The sequence below is a fragment of the Anser cygnoides genome, chromosome 2 (assembly GCF_040182565.1).
Source record: "Anser cygnoides isolate HZ-2024a breed goose chromosome 2, Taihu_goose_T2T_genome, whole genome shotgun sequence".
Taxonomy (NCBI): Eukaryota; Metazoa; Chordata; class Aves; order Anseriformes; family Anatidae; genus Anser; species Anser cygnoides.
The window spans coordinates 34146544-34164206 of NC_089874.1; the positions used below are offsets into that span (position 1 = coordinate 34146544).

The 17663-nt window shown below is 39.1% G+C and overlaps 1 protein-coding gene across 3 annotated transcripts in view; it reads right to left on the reverse strand.

Moving 5' to 3' along the window:
• RAPGEF5 (Rap guanine nucleotide exchange factor 5) overlaps positions 1-17663 on the reverse strand; it is a 161776-nt gene that overhangs the window by 116053 nt on the left and 28060 nt on the right. For all 3 annotated transcript variants that reach the window (XM_048070208.2, XM_048070211.2, XM_048070209.2), the window contains exons 2-6: positions 14631-14681; positions 13433-13539; positions 12283-12404; positions 10549-10717; positions 4938-5004 (exon numbers count right to left, since the gene is read on the reverse strand). In XM_048070208.2, coding sequence (XP_047926165.1) covers positions 4938-5004; positions 10549-10717; positions 12283-12404; positions 13433-13539; positions 14631-14681 — 516 coding nt within the window. The remainder of the gene's footprint in view (positions 1-4937; positions 5005-10548; positions 10718-12282; positions 12405-13432; positions 13540-14630; positions 14682-17663) is intronic.

Sequence of the window (17663 nt, forward strand, 5' to 3'; positions counted from 1 at the left end):
GGATGGGGCCCTGAACAACCTGATCTAGTGGGAGGTGTCCCTGCCTACGGCAGGGTGGTTGGAACTGGGTGGTCTTTGAGGTCCCTTCCAACCTGAGCCATTCTATGGTGATCCTATACTGTTCTTCTCTTATCCAGGAATCTGGTCATTTTATCACAGAGTGCGTATTTTTGCATCTAGTGGAGAGTGCATACCACCTCTACTTTTTTCTGTCTAGAGCAGTCTTTTGTGAAAGTATTCCATACCTCAGTGTGCTTCAGATCTAGATACAAAGTGGCAATCCTTAGGGAATCTCAAAATGAAATCCTGCAAGAGAAAGCGCTCAGCAGTGGGGTTTTGAAAAAGAGTTTAATTCACTCTTTGCACCTTAAGAAACGAAAGTTTGGTGGACTCTAAATAAATGTAGTACCTGGGTGACTATCTAAAGTACCAGGAAACTGTATTTCCCAAGTGCACTGCATTAACACCCTGATATTCTTTTCTATACTATCACAAGGTGATATAACAGCATTGCAGAGAAGCACTCATAGCCATCCCAAAGTGCTCTGGTTTTAACAGACAATACAACAAGACATTGAATACGAAGCTGCTTTTTGGGACGTGACGTGGGATGCATGACAGCTCTGGAATGCTTCTTTAAACCCAGGAACAATCAGTACTTTTTCTTAAAAATTCATTGTTCAGAAGATTATCCAATGCAAACCTATTTCAAATGGCATTTTACACTGCTTCCATGTCAACTGTCCTTGCAGGTTAAGTTCGATGTTGTCAGTGCCTCATTGTAATGGAGCATATGACACGAGCATAAAATTTGATGGGCTACATTCAGTTACCTTCACTGACTCTGCTTCTTCCACTGCAGGACAAAGCGTAAAGAAAAAATGAGAGCCCAGCAAGTTAATTTCTTGTCTTTTATATCATACTCTGCTCTTCAAAGAGCTGTATTGCATGCTTTATGCACAAATTAAGATGAGAAAGAAACCTCTGCAGTTTTTCCCCTACACTCCTACTGACTTGGCATCATTTGCCACAGCTATCGCTATTATCTTCTATGATCTCAATAGCCATTGTTTGAAACCAAAAGTGCATTTCCCTAACTAATCATTTGAGACAGGCTGAATCATCAAAAAAATGTCAAATTGTGCAGTGAACACGAAAAGTGGAGTTATACAAAAGAAAAAACACCTGGTAACAAAGAACACTAGGGAGTAAGTAATTAGGGAAAGGCCAACAAAGACAGACAGACCACAGTAAAGAAAAAGAGGTGGAATAAGGAATTTGCCAAACTTTTGCAAGTGCCTGTGTCTATGCTAATCACGCGATAGTCCCTTTATACAGAGTAAATACATTACCATTGCAGCCTAAGAAATGATTATTATTCACAGAAGCAAACTTCCAAAATGAATTACACATTCAGCATCCTAAAAACACCTATTTCTACTGACTGTATGGAGTGCCTTGGAAAACTAGATCAGATGTAGATGTCTGCCATATGGTCACACATATTTAGGTGAAGTGAGTTCCACATTTTGCAACAACAAAAGCTTCTACAGGGATACAGAAATAAAAATTAGACCTTACACGCATGCATGCTTACAAGTTCTCCCTGCCCTTTCAGACGCTAAAACAGTAATTTCTATTTTAGGCACACAGATACTTCCAATGTTGCTCAGGGTGTATCCTCACAATCAATTTAGTTTTGCAAGTTTGGGAATTTGATCTGCAAAAGAGAAAACCTGACACAGAGGAATCCTCCTGACCTGATACAGAGTGTTGCAGTCCATTACAAGAAAAACAAAGAGAAAGTAGGAGAAACAGTAGTATCAACAGGCTGGTATGCCCTGTTCCCTGTTGGGATTTGAACCTCCATACCTAGAAATACATTAAAAAGTCAAATCTAATCTCCAACTGCTTTAGTGCTGGTCTGTAGACAAAGTTTTTCACTTCTGAAATGCTAGTCTGAAGAGTATTGTGAGCAGGATTCTGAAGTACAGATTCTTCAAGTAAGAGTGGTTTGATTCTATAGAAAACACAAGGATATTCAGTGAGCCAAAAAGCAAGACAGTGTGAACAAGTTTTCAGTCATGGCTAAGAACCTCATGTTTGGTTTCCTGTTCCTCCTCACGGGACTCTTTTTTTCCCCCAACACAAATTCTAAGGCTGTCAGCCAAAAATATTGAGAACCTATACCTTGGTGAGGACAGCACTCTGTGGAACAGTGAAAGTTGAGGGTTCAAAATGTCTTGAGAAACATGAAGGCTCTCCATAAAGAAGTCTTAGAGAGTATTTCAGATCCTACCCAATTGGATGGAGGAAAAGGGGGAGAGCAATATTCCATATTATATGCCATTTTCTCTTAGAGGGAGAACTTCATACACAAATGTTAATATTTGAAGGATTCTGCTCTGATCTCAATTTTTTTGTGTGGGTGGTGGTTTTTTTTTTTCTTCCTAGGGTTGGACTAGAAAAGCGTTGTGAAAGCTTGTAGAGTTTTCTGAAAAGACAGAAAATGCAGGAAAAAAAAAAAAAAAGATCAGTCTTTTTGACACCACCGTGGCAATGAATGGGCCTCAGGCCATCTGGAAATGCAACTGCCTAATTTTTCTTCAGTTAGTTAGCTACAGTCACAAAACAGCTCATTAAAAATAAAACAAAACTGAACATGTGCCCTGTTGCTGGAAATCACCAAGGATGTAGTTCAAAGTTTTGACCTTGCAAGATAGATGTGAAGTACTCTGAACTCACTGTCAATTACTCACACATTTAGGGATACGCATTTTCCTCAAGTGTATCCAGAAACAGTTAGATCCAGTGCTTAAACTCAGCATGTCAATGTGTTTTGTTGAGTACTTCTTTTTCTTAAACTGATAAAAATACATTATTCTAGTTTTGAGAGGTGATGTTTTTGAGGTATAGTGACAAAGTTTTATAGAGTTGGTAGGTTTTGAGTGATTTTTTTTATGTTTGTTTGTTTTAAAGATATGACTTTGCAACAAGTATTTTTCTATTTTATCTTCCATTAAAGCTAAAAATGGAGGAAATTAAAAAGGGAGGAAACTAAGGTTCTGAGTTCTTTCTTCTCTCACTCTTAGTGTCAGGGTAAAAAAAAAAGTAGAAAAAAGGAATTTGAATGTAAAGAAAATTTAAAAAATAAAGAATACAGGCCACAGAATTTTCTAATCTTACATCTTAAATTATTTTGCGTTGTGTATTGAGCATTCAGAACCACTTACCTTTATGAAACTTAGTACAACTTCTCCTTCCTTTCCCTTTTTCAGAGTTTCATCATATAACTTTATTCACTTTACTTAAAATAGCTCTTTTCCTCATGCTTTTCTTCATGGAAACTTCTTCACCCTGCCTGGTTCACTGTCATCTCAGTACCTTCTCAGGTACAGAAAACAGAACTAGCACTAATTCTAAGTTTTGTTAATATTATGATTTAGAGGTGTGATGTTTGTTGAACCTTATGATCACAGAATTGGCTGAGACTGAAAGGCACCTCTGTAGATCATCTGATCTGCTCCCCTGCTTAAAGCAGGGTCAACTAGAACAGGTTGCACAGGACCATGGCCAGTTGAGTTCTGAGTATTGCCAAGGATGGAGAGTCCACAACCTCTCTGGGCAACCTCTTTGGATGTTCAATTACCCTCAGAGTAAGGAATTTTCTTCTTATGTCTAAGTGGAATTACTTGAATTTCAATTTGTACCCACTGCTTCTTGTCCTGTTACAGGACACTGCTGAGAAGAGGTGGCTCTGTCTTTATTCCGTTTCATCAGGCATTTATACCCACTCATAAGATCCTCCCTGAGCCTTCTCCAGTCTCTCCCAGTTCTCTCAGCTTTTCCTCTTATGTCTGATACTCTAATCCGTTTATCATTTTATCATTTTCATGGTCATTTGTAGCATGCATCCCAGTACGTCTATGTGTTTCTTGCACTAAGAGTCCAAAACTGGACCCAGCACTCCAGATGTGTCTCACCAGTGCTGACAGGAGGGGAAGGATCACCTTCCTTAAGCTGAAGGCTAACACTTATCCTAATGCAGCCCAGGAGGCAGTTGACTTTCTTGGCTATGATGGCACATTGCTAGCTCATATTCAACTTACTGTCCACCACAAACCCTTTCCTAAAAAGCTGTTTTTCAGCCAGTCAGCCCCCAGCCTGTACAGGGCCACAAGGTTATTTCTCCCCTGATGCAGGACTTTGCATTACCCTCTGGCGAAAAGAGACTCCTGTTGGCCCATCTCTACAGCCTGCCAAGACCCCTCTGAATAGCAGCACACTCCTCTACTGTATCAACCATTCCTCCCAGTTTTGCATCACCTGCAGACTTGCTGATGGTACGATCTCTCCCATCATCTAGGTCATCATATTACATGAGATCAAGTGAATCTAGTTTAACTTTCTGAAGTCCAGTCTTCTTAGAACAATGATTTTACATGATAAGCAAGATGCACCAAATTCCAGCACAGAAAGGAAAAAGTGTCATTTATTATGATGGAGTTTACTGAGGCTAAACACAGTTGGGAAGCCAAATCCCAAAATAACCCAGCTGAGATTCCTCAGAACTTATGACTCTCCCCTTGTCCCCCCAGCTCATCATTGTGTTCACACCAATGTTCACTTGACCAAAAGGATCTGAGTGCAAGCTAGCTGGCAGAAAAATCATCGTGATCCTCTAAATTGGTATTTCCCAGTTATATTCCCAGTTCTTATTATAAAAAAAACAGACAGCAGTGATCCTTCCTTGGACTGATTTTAATAGCTGTAAAGTTACACGCTAAGACGTAAAGCTTCCTCATTTCAGTGCCAAAAAATAGTAGTTTGCATTATAAACACCTGCTCACTAAGACTTGGCTCTTTAATTTGAAAGGATCCAAAACATGATAATGTTTCAAACATGATCATTACAAACTTTGATGCAGTGATCTTACCGCAGAAGTGAGACGAGCAAGAATTTCAGCATTGGTTTCTGCCGTATCTTCTATTTTTTGATCAGGCCTTAAAAATAAAAATAAGATTATATTATTTCTTTCATTCTGTTTCAACTTCTTTTGATTCCTGGAAAGCACAGAACTATGTGGCCACGGGCACTAATGTAAAAGGGCTTTTGAGATTTTGCATCAAAAAGATGACTGCAACATGACAATAATTAATTGTGTCAGGAATGACAGAGTATACTCTTTGTCCCTCGCTGTCAAGAACTCTTTTGATTGAATTGTTAAAACAGTGAGAGAATTCTTCAGCTATAAAAACATGACGAAGAACTGAAGAACGCGGGACCCTTTTGACTCATCATTGCTTATTTGAATGCATATTTTGCTCTGCTAAAATGTACACCATCAACAGAGCAAAGAGTTTTCCATCTGCCTGCTAACAAGCTTTGCTCAACTGTGGAGCAACACCTTCAATAGAATGCATCCTCACGTAGATAAAAGCAGGCAACATCAAAATCAATACAGGACATATGAAGTTTGATATTAAAAAAAAAAATCATGAAAAGAATACACGTAAGAAGCTATAAATTAGCAAACTAAAGCAACACCTGAGAACACTATTAAGTTGCACTGACATTAATTCACAAGACAGAGAGACTTTGTCTTTACAAAAATGGGGCGCTGCAGGAAGAACCCTTCTAGAAGCTGTCATAGAACTCTGGCCCACATGGAGTAAGCCACACTAAAGCTGCTGTGGGACAGAACTGTTTTTCTTTAAAACAGTCTAAATCCCAGCAGTAAACCACTTGTGAGCCTTTCAGAACAAAACAGAACAATCGGAAGAAAGATACCAATATGATAGGATTATTACTATGGGAAGAAAAAGAAAAAAAACTCTTGAGATTTTTACTTTTCATGGTTTTCAAGAAGTGTGGTGTGCCAGGAAACCGAGCAGATATGCAAAACTCCAGCTGCTGTAATAAGCATAAATCCCAGGTATTAACAGAAGCTTCTATCTTTGGCTAAATTATTTAATTGCTCACATGACTTGTGTTTAGGGAGAGAGCTGGCAATGTCTGGAATATGCAGCTGGTGTATTTGTGGTTCTTACATCCCATGTCCAAAAATTTCTTTACCAAATTAAAAAATTAAGGTCAGAAAGCAAAGAATGACACATGTATTTGTTTGGGGGCAAGCATGTCTAAAACACAATGGTAATTTGGTTTAGAAATCACAATTACTTTCACAACTGCCCATCCTATTCAAAGGAAAATGTGATTTAACACTTTAAGTGTTATAAACTACCCAAAAGAAATAAACAGTTCTGTTTACAGAGTCTGATTCGGTCTCTATAATTTGGAATGAGATGAAAATAGATGACCTCTTTAGATGCCTACATTTACCTACACATCTGATCTCTTTGATCTCTCAGAACCAGGAGAAGACCAGGTTCTTCTGAATTGGAGGCAAAAGGCAGCAGCTTGGTACACAGACACAGCTATAAGCCATAAGCCCAGAACAGCATACAGCACAGCTATTTCCATCTTGGGCTTTTAATCACTTCATCTTCTATTTTAAAATACTCCCAGTATTCATCTGCATATGTGCATCAAACACTTATGGAAACACTAATGTACTAAAAATTATAGTAAGCTTTCCAGAATCAGAGAGGAAGTGTATTTTGATAACCAAGCTAATGGAAAAAATAAGACAGAATGGATACTGAGAAACAGAATCAGGACAGTTAGCAATTTTTTATTTAAAGGGACCAACCAAGATTAGTAGGGCTAGTACTGAACAAGGGGTACAAAGCCCAGACAAACAAGCCTAATACCTGTACGGCTCAGTATAGGCACACTTGAGCAGAGCAAAATGCAGAGATGCTTGCCTTAAATCTTCAGGCAGGCAGGACAGGTAGGCACAGTTATTACTGTGCGTCACCTGAAATCAAATACATTGCTTCCTGACCTGCTGACAGAGGAAGCAATACAGCTGTGCCCAAGTCCCGTGCCCAGACAGCACCTCCAATAACCGATGTAGGGCCACATGTACTGTACGCTGGCTTTACAATCCACCTACAATGCAAATAAGAGACCCAAAGATACCTGAGGGCAATTCGCATTCAGCAAAAGCTTTCCAGGAACTTCAAAAGATACTGACTAAATAAATATCCCATCCTGAACATTTGCATTAAAAACAATTTAACTTAGAAAAAAAGGTTACTTATCTAAATAAATGTGTATTATTTTCAGACAGAAGATACAAAATATAGTATAAAACTTCTGGAAAGAAAATAAACAATATAATATAAAGGACAAAGAGTCCCCTATTAACATTCCTTCAAATAATTACAAAAATCGTTGGAAATATTCCAGTAGCCTGGGCACCCAATGCATTCTAGAAATGTAGCACTGGGAATTAGGTGTTGGTATAAACACCCCCATTTACTAAGAAGGAAATAGAAGCACATAAAGATTAAATGTCTGATACAATGCCATTGCAGTCACTGGGAAAGAATTCAGGAGGCATTGGATGAGAGCCTAAGAGACTGCTCAAGGCTGCAAGGAAGTCCATGGCAGGGCTCTGAATACAGATCTTTTGTTCCCATGTTAAGCCAATATTCACTTCTTTTCTATTCAAGTAGAATTTGGCTGTGATTACCATCGGGTGTTTAATGACCCCAAGAGGCCTCAGCATCAGTCCCACCTCATCTGGCAATATCTACAGTGGCTCTGTGTTGTGAAATACACATAATAACAGCAGCCCTCAGTTTAGCACAAGCTACTGAAATATCCTTCAGACCTGTCTTGTTTTCCATGGGAGATTCCTGGCCAATGCCATGTTTAATACAGGCAATTTGACACTGTCAAAGGGCAACAGGGAGCATTTCCTCGGGAACTGCAAGCACACCTCAGCATGCAGAGTACTATTTTAATTGCTGAACTTAGTCCAGCATTATTTGGAAATACTGTTAATACTGCCAAGAAACAAACACAAATCCATTCAAAAAATAAAAATTCAAAATAAATTTACACAGCAAGGCAGGACCAGAGCCCTGCCTGTTTCCAGAAGAAGTGCTGAAGGAAGTCTCCAGAGCTGCTGCTGTCTAATCAAGTCTACAGGCTGCTGCTGGGTGAGCAGGTGCATGGTACTCCAGGGACCCACCAATGCACCCAGAAGCCCAGGCAAGTGCAGGACTACTGCCCACCAGCTGCAGGGGAGACAGCTCATCAAGTACCTGGGCATTCTGTGAGATGCCCAACATTGCCTCCTGCTACACAAGCAGGTGGTTACTTCTGATGAAGCAGGAAAACTAATTAATACATTAAGAATTTCTCTTTCCCTGTGTACATTTGGAATTAATGCTAACAGTACAGACTATTAGAAAACACAACAGAAAAATGAATACAAAAATATCAAAGTACAAGGAAGACAAATCATCTAATGGTACGAAAAACTACTTATATATTTAACTGAGAAGATGAACACTCATTGCAAGGAAGGGTTTTTAGAATCGCTTCTTTCTTCATGAAGAAAGAATATATGGGTTTATTTTAACTTGGTGAGATAACTAACACGCACTTCATCACATCTATTTCCTTTCAGATAGTGTTTTAGCAGTTCATTACTTGCATCAGGCATAGAGAATTTTGAAACTGGAAAAGCCTCCTTTGCCTTTAATATTGCCTTCCCTGGAGACTATAACATTACTTAAAATTCAGCTCCTTCAACATGTATTTTAAAAAAGGCACCCTCACAATCTCCAAAAAAATAATTCTTCAGTGACAATGTTCCCAAAAGGAATCCAACTTTGACTAAAATTTGAATAATGTGAGCAGGAAGGAGCTGGAAAGGTACATTAATGAATAATTGTTCGTTTCATGTAGCAGGGAGCAGCCTCCACTCAAAATGACAGTTTCACTGGAACAATGAAATAGCAAAGCAGACTGTAAAATAGGGGAACTCTCTGGCCAAGGTCACCATGCATGACACATTTTTAACTCAGAACCTGAAAAGTCTTCAATCTATTCTCTTACCCAGTCAGCATCCTTCATGTAACAAATCAATACAAACTATCTGGTTTGTGTTTTTGATGCAAAGCCTTTGTACAGGTAGTCATGAACCATGAAAAGTGACCTGATTTGCAGTGAAAATGAGGAAAACCACAAATTCCCACAGAAATCAGGATGAAATCACACCGATATTTAAGGAAAGGCCAAACTGTTTAATGCCATAGTAGGCTGGAAAACAAGAATTTATATTTCCAAAAATATTCAAAGATTTTGTCCCATATGAGTCATCTGCTTAGAAGATCACATTCAACCCCTTGTTTTTGCCAATTTTAGAGCCTTGTCACTTGTCTACACTCACTCAAGCTGACCAAATAAATGTATTTTCAAGGGAACCCCCACACCAGAACTGCCCATTTCCTGTTGGTAAAGTCAGTCAGCAAGAGATATGGGATGATCCCTGACTTGCAGGCAGGGATCAAGTTTCTGACCTGAGCCACATAGAGAAGTCACTGAGATTTTTTTCAGCCAGCTCACCACACTTAAGATTCAGACTGAACATCTGAATTTAAGTAACTGGAATTGAGACACTTCAGCGACTTTGCCTTTATACTCCTTTAAAAGATTTCTGTTAGACACATATTTGAGAGAATGTAGTTTTTTTAATCTACTGTGTAGAAAAGAAAAATACTGGCAGAAAAAAGTTTTGTCTTTGGCATCAAAGAGAAAATAATCCTCCTGCTGCCAGAGTAATAATTCTCCACAACATAAGTATCATGTTTAAGGCTTCATCACGCTAGTGACGATGAAAGAATTTAACCCAACTTGTCTGTGCTGGCCAGCTCCTGCAGCTTTGCCAAGACATGAGAGGTCACAAGCCTCCAGACCTCACTGATGTCTTTTTTTCCTCTGTATTTTGGCCTCTCACTGTGGAAAAAACAAGTATGGTTTCTTTCTAGCTGCTCTAAATAGACAATGTTTAGAGTGCAGCTCTATCAGCACAGAGGGTATGTTAACAACCAAGAGTCGGGTATAAGAGCAGATATATGGGAAGGAAAATTCTTAAATGGCATATTCTGCATGAGGAATAGCAATGAGAGACTACAGGGCTCTGACAAACACACAACAGCAAACTGAAAATCAGACAACTGAAGCTACCACATTCCTAGTCACCCTCTCTATCCATCTGATCGCTGACCTTCAACCAGGAAAAGGGCATCTGGTCTACTAGTCAATCAGCTACACAACATGTCTGCTGCCAAATTAGTGCCAAACCTCCAAATGCAAGAGGAGACCCGCAAAAAATAAAGCAACTTGCCCAGCTAAAAGAGCAAGCTACAGGCAGCAGACTAGTACATAAGAACCACAGTATCTCAACAACCCCAAGCTGAGTGCCCTCATTTATCTAGCACCCCTGACTTTCTCAGATACTAGTCACAGTGCAGATCACAGAAAAGCCCATCTCTTCAAAGTTTGGCAACCCTGAAAAGAAAGCTGACTCATTTGCTTGGTAGCTGTGGCATAAACAGTGTCATTATAAGCCAGCCACTTACAAAACAGTCAGCAAAAGTTTAAAACAGCTGCATATGCCTACTTACAGACTGCACATGTCAATCCTGGGAGGAGCCAATGGCAGTAGTTGAAGTAGGAGCTTTACACCATTCTTCCAGCCTTCCTCTTTCTCAAATTCACAGAAAAGGTAGGTACATTCATCTGCTGAGAACTGGTAGAAAGCATGAGCATCTTGAAAATAGAGTTGTCTGTCCACTGTTTAAAAAAAAAAAAAAAAGAAAAAGAAAGAAAAGAAAAAGATATCCTTTAAACCTTTTGCATTTGAAGGCTCTGTGTCCCTAACACCTTCTGTATTACATCCGACTTTAATTCTGAGTTGAACCACCACACAGGGCAAAAGAATCACAAACAGTATAGAAGCAACCCTGTCCTCTAGTATTAATTCAACACATCCAAACAGAACAATACCAAAAACTCAGTGTGAAGATCTCCAAGTTCCTGAGATTCAAGCATTAAGATTGCTGAGTAATCAATTTTGAAATCAGTTTGGAATTAGGGGGGTTTGGCTTGAAAAGAAAAAAAAAAAAAAAACAAAAAAACTTTCCCTTGCCAAATTTCTGAGCTTTGATTTCCATTAGCTTCTAATCTGTTCTTGCTAATGGCCAGGCACTGGTGAACAAAGTTCAATAATGCAGATTAAAAGGGTACACCAGGCTAAAAAAAAAAAAAAAAACACAATAGAATTTTTCTAGTTTGAAAAAGAGTTAGAACAGTTTCATGTCTAACATTGTATTCATAGCACACTCAGAGATTCACCACTTTTAAAGCCACTCAGCTGATGCTTAGCACATCTTTATCCCAGCCTCTGCACAAATTCAAGGATACTGGTTCTGTAGAATAAAGCCAGGTAAGACAATGTAGTGATATGAAGAGCCCTCATCTTCCCTGGCATAACTGGGATTGAACTGGGTTCAAACAACAGGTTCCAAAGCCAAAAGTACAAGTTCCTACTGGGGGAGTCACTGAATCCTTGCTGATGCCGCATTATCAGACACACCATCAGGGTAGCTGTAGCAGCAGAAAATCTTGAAGTATACTCAGTGTCAGCTTGCACACAGAGAAGTCTCCCTCAGCACCTCACAGTCTCACAAGGAGGAAAGGGAATTGTGTAACACAGACCCCAGGGTTGTGAATGCACTGAGTTAAGCTATGCAAGTAGTAACAACTACAGTGGTACTGTAGTCCCTCAGGTTTCCAGATGTTGGTTATCCGTGTGGTTATCACCAATGACATCATTTGGACCAAACCCTTAAACCTGGGGTGGAAGGGGAGGCAGCTGGGAAGAACCTGGCATGACAGCCACTTCAAGAAGCAGAATGCTCTCGCAATCCATTGTGTTCTAAAACTATGGAAAACAGAGAGAGGAAGGGGAAATCACTAATTGCTAGAGAAGTCATCTGGCAAATCTGTGATCTGCAGTGACTAAACAGCTGCTGTCTTCTGAAAAAACTGAAAGAGGTTGAGGAGAGGGAAAAAAAGGCTCAAAGAGACACACACATTATCTGTAACTTGGCAGTAGGCAATTGCATTTGCAAAAGCGAACGGAAGGAACTTGCCTAAAAAGAGAGATTCATCTTTGACATTTATGAAATGAAAGGTCACAGAGGTAAGCCTACCGAAGAGGTAGTAAAATAAACAAGTGTAACTAAACATGGATCAACTTGCTTCCCCTCCCCTTCTTCCTCTCCCATAAAAAAAAAAAAAGAATATTACCACATGCAGAAGAAACTGATAGCCTTCCTTATGCTATCAACACTGACCTGATAATATAATGCCCATATCCAGAAGCAGCTGCCACACTCCAACTGCTGTAGATCTGCACTTAACAAATGGGCAGTGCTCCAAGAGCCAGTCTACCAGTTCTGATCCAACACAGCTTCTCCTGAAAATAGACAAAGCATTTCTGTAGTATAAGATGCAATTAAAGTTAAGTTAAAATGCAAATTCTATAAAACAGTTTTTTTGTAGTTTTGTTTGTGTGTTAATTTTTTAAAGAGGTAATCCTTTTGTTCAACAGAACAAACCCTTTGTCTCAATTACTGTTTTAGGCAACCCTATTCATTTCAAGGAAAGGAATTATTCTGGCAAGTCTCAGGGGCATGCCCCTACTTACAACAAGGAAACTCATGTTAGATGAGTAAGTTCCCTTACATACCTAATTCATGTAACACACTTCACAATATAAAATATTTTTATCACTTTGTGCTGCATATAGTCATCCGAAGACACATAAGAACTAAATAAAATCCAGCTTTTAGCCTCAGGATTTTATCTCCTTTCAGCGCATAGGCATAAGCAACACAGCTACACAACATATATGCAAGACCTTGACTGTTGCTCTAGGATGTACTTCATCTTGCACGATTGTTAAACTTTTCTTTTTAATTCTTAAAAAAAAATTGTAACTTCTTCCTCAAATGTGGATATAAATAAATGGTGTTACAATCGAGACCTACATATTTTGGCATAACTAAAAATAGCATTTATTCTGTAGCGTAACAAATCGAAAATCACTTCATTACTGAAATATTCCATAAATTATATGCAAAAATAAAGTCACTGTGTAACTAAATCCTAGGAATCCAATTAACCTCTTCTATAACTCCAGACCAGGACTGAATTACCATTCTTTTCAGCAAAATAAACACCATTTTACATGAAACTGTAAGGAATTAAATTAGTGGACATACAGACAGGCAGGCCATCACTGCTTTCTAAAAACTGACAAGATGACATAAGAAAAAAATATTAAAATACATGAGGTTTTTAATTTTTTTAAGCAAATATTTTAGTTTCTTAGTAACACACACACAAGATCTTACTTAGATATTTAGTCTCTTTTTAAATAAGGAGGTAGACAAATACAAATAAAACCCATCCAGTTGATTAAAATGAATGATCTTGGGTTACCTGCAAATTCCAGTAAGGTACACCCGGTCTTTAATCAGGTCAGAAGCTTGTAGTGTGAAAATATTCCTGAGAGCTCTTCCAGCACAGGAGGAACTTTCTCCATAAATCTGAATGAAAGAGAAATAGAAAACTAACAAACAGGGATTTATTCCCATTGCAATAAATTGCCTTGCCACTGTCCCCTCCCTCCCTCTGAGCTATGACTTCTCCCTTGATAAATGACTAGCAAACTGTCAAAGCCTCATAGAAAATGCACCCCAACTTCTGCCATACCTACTGTCATCACTGGTTGCCCCCATGGGCCGGATGACTATGTCTGCCTAGAAAAGCAGAGATTTTACTGTGTCAATTTTACCTTTGAACAACAGATGCACCTAAATTAAAACAAAAATTATTCTAGTGAAAAAGAAAGACTTAACCATTGCAAAACCATAAAGAGAGTTGAAACTAAAATTATTCCACGTGTATTTGTGTTAAATAATTGAATACATACTAAAATGCCATTTTATAGGGTTTTTTCCATTTTGTTTAGGAACTTTGCGGGTATTCTGTAACAGCTACAGGTCAGATCATTTGCACCTTGCTGGGAGAATGGCTACAGGTTTTGGTTCCCCCATGCCTATCTGTACTTTACACCTTAAGACTGCAGATGGGTCTATCAAAACAGGACATAATTCCATCTTTCCTAAAAAGGTGTTCCACCTGGGTTCCACAGACTACTTACTGACAAGTTTAACTCAGGCATACATTTTCACATTTCTTCCCAGTACTAACAAAACACAGCAGTAACACGAACAACTAATTTGAAAGAAAAAGCATGCCACAGTTTCACCTCTTTTGGTTTTTTTGTTTTTGAATCTTTCAAGGAATAAAAAAATAATCCGAGACAGTGAAGTCACATGAGGTACAAAAATAGAGTTCTCACACTCTGAAATACTGAAAAAATAAGTTAAACTGTGAAAATAGTGTAAATGAATAGGAAGTATGTTCACGTCAGACTTCACAACAATTTTGCTGGCAAATTCAGTAACAGAAATTAACAATTTCTAACACAGAGATTGTAATTTGTTAACTGGATTTAATTGCAGGCCACATCTAGAAGTGTATTCAAAACTATGACTAAGGGGTTGAAATAAAGCAAAGATGTTCCTAATATGTTGCTATATGAAATGGAATTAAAATGAAGCTTGACATGTACCTTGTTTGAAGGAGTTTCCAGGTATGGATTTGAAATTCTTCTGGACAGGGTCTGTAAGACAGTTTGGTAGAGCTTTAATTTTGTTCTGCTTTTTGTATTAAAAAAACAACAAAAAAAAAACCTAGCAGCAATCTAGGTCTTTTAGCTATTCGATATAAGTAAGAAGAATTTATCAAGTCATCTGAGTAGTTTAGGTAAGTCTCCAACTAAAACATTTCACATAAGGAAAAAAAAGCTTGGTAAACTCACTTCTGAGTTGTTTGCTACATTTACTCTGGATCTAGAAAAGGAGATTAGCAATAAAGCAAATTCTGTAGAATTATTTGGGTGAGGAAAGGACAGAAATGAAAATGAAGAGTTTCAAGATAAACCTACAAAATGTGAAGTGAAAAAACAGTATCATGAAAGCAGTGTGTACTAGAGGAGGGAAAAATGTAATTATGTGGGCCCTAATACCTCTTAAAACAAACTAACGATTCACTAAAGACACCTTAGGGTCATAGAACTTCTCAAGGAATACCATTCTTCTTAAATGAAGTTCTTAATTACAGGGAAAAAATATTACCTTGTATTGGGATAAATGAGGAATCAAAAGGTGACTACTAGGAATGTATCGTTGCTCTAATGGACATTAGCATTACCTTTGTCATACCACGTGTTGCACTGGTAACAGCATCTCAGAAATGGATGCTCCAAATTTAGAGGGGATTCAGACAATGATATTACTGGGAATAATAAAGGATTTGGATAAAATATAAGATTAGAAGAGAAAGAAAAGACTATGATTAGTAACCTTAAAAAGGAGAGATTAATTACAAGAGAAATAATGCCATTATACAAAATAATGAAATAGCACAGAGAAGAGACAAATTTTCTGTTCCCTTTTTTATATAATGTGAGAATAACAGATCGCTCTGTGAAATTAGAGAGGTTTCATATTTGAAGATAGAAAGAAAAATGACAACTCTTTACTGCTGGAAAATGCAAGTGGCAAAATCTTAGTGATGTCCAGTAAAGACTGTTGATTCAAAGTTATAAAATTAACAGTGGAATTCTGGAGATAAACATCCATAAAGAGTCAGGTTATCTCATCCATATTCACCATGGTACTTCCATATCTTGTCAGTGTTGAAAGACGTGACCTGGCCTACTCTGATGCTTACCAATAATTTCTATTTCACTACAAGCCATACAACACACAAATAAACACTGCCTAAAAGAAGCCTGGAACTGGAACAGAAGAAATCGTGCAGGTGCACTGGCAGAACAATAGGAGGATTGTGTGGTGCTTGCTTACATTATTCCAACTTGCAGGCAAGATAATTAATTCCTCACTTTGAGAAGGATCCAATTCACACATGGTACATTATAATCGCAGGAAAATCATCCTTCACACACCATAAGAATTACAGAATCCGTATTTCAGTAAGGCCACCTGCTTTCCACCCTGCCCCCCGTATTCATAGTACTGTATTTTTAGAAAGGGAAGGGAAGTGACAAGGAATCACAGAAGTATCAAACAGTGTTTACCCTCCCATGCCCATCAAAAATGTTAGTGTAGTTCCATGCATAACAGCAGACCCATACAGAAATAGTGTAACATAAAAGCCTCATTTCCCTCGCCCATACCCAACAAATGTGTCATAAGACCGCAACGTTGCCTCTGGCCCCACTTACTCTTTCTAGCAGGCACGTCATTAACACCTCGATGCTGCAGCAGCCTTACATACCGACGCTTCAATTGATTTGTGTCCAAGCTTTTCATTCAACAAGCCTCATTACAGCAGCACGGTCCAAGTTCAGACATCGATTTCACCCCTCCCTGCAGGCTGGCGCTAACGCTGTTATCATCCGCAAGCCAATTCCAGTGATGCTGGTGGGAACAACAACCCAGCGGTCTGGTTTTGTGAGGTGAAGTGAGTTGAGACCCCCTGCCTCTGCTGGGCTCTCACCACTGACCTCGTACCACCCATGTCACTTGTCAGTCCGGTTTACTAAAGAGGAGGGCAAAAACTCAGTAAAAAAAGACTGGAAATAAAGGTACGGCATTTCAGTAAGTTGGAGCAGCTCTCAAAGTGTTGGGCGAGCTCCAGAGCCAGCGTAAGGCTGCATAGGAGAGTCAGTAGAGACGAGGGGAAGGAGAACAGAGAAGGGCAGCAAGAGCTCCCCTGTCTGGCAGCAGGGAGCCTGACCCACTCAGGAGCCGGGGGACCCCCAAGCTGGGTCTGCACGCACCCCGGTACCTCAGACACAACGTGTGTCCAGTCATGTTTCATCTGGGCCTGCAGGTGCTCTCTCTGTGCTAATTTCAAGTGAAACTGGTACCTTTACACTTGCTGCTTCATATCTGTTTTAAGAGGCTGGACTAGGTCCAAATTTGTCACTTTCTAGAGCTTGCTGCCCTAGCACCAAGATAACTAGTCTTGTTTATGCAGCACACATCAGTAGCCACTAATTACATCCTATGAAGTGAAAAAGCATCAGGCAGTAAAACTTTGACTTCCAATTCAAAGTCAGACATTCTTTTGGGTTGCACTTACTAAGCCACTACACGCAACAAAAAGAGTCGGTTCACAAAACAGAGAAAATGGCCATGAGGGCATTTTCCCTTTTTCCACCAGACCACAGAAGACCTACAACATCATGAAAACTGAAATCATGTTGCCCACTTTGGCATGTACTCAGCCGTCAGAAGATGGCTGGAGCTAATAATTACTTCCAAAGAATCTGTAAAAGGTGACTCAGGTTGAAAACTAATAGAGCAAAAAAGTTTTCTAATTTACCCTTCAAACCACATGGTGCTAGTTTTGGTGCAGGGGAGAGAGAAGGAATTCACAGCCCTGAAAGAGGAGAGGGAGAGACAGGACAACGGCTTCTTTTGGTGGTAGCCTGAACCCAGATCAGCCCAGAGCAAGCATAAAAACAGAGCCTAAGAGAGTACATTTACGCATGTCAGGCAGGAACCTACATACCTGAAATTCTACAAAGAAAATAGAAATTGCATAGGAGAGCCACAAGACCCCCAAAGAAGTG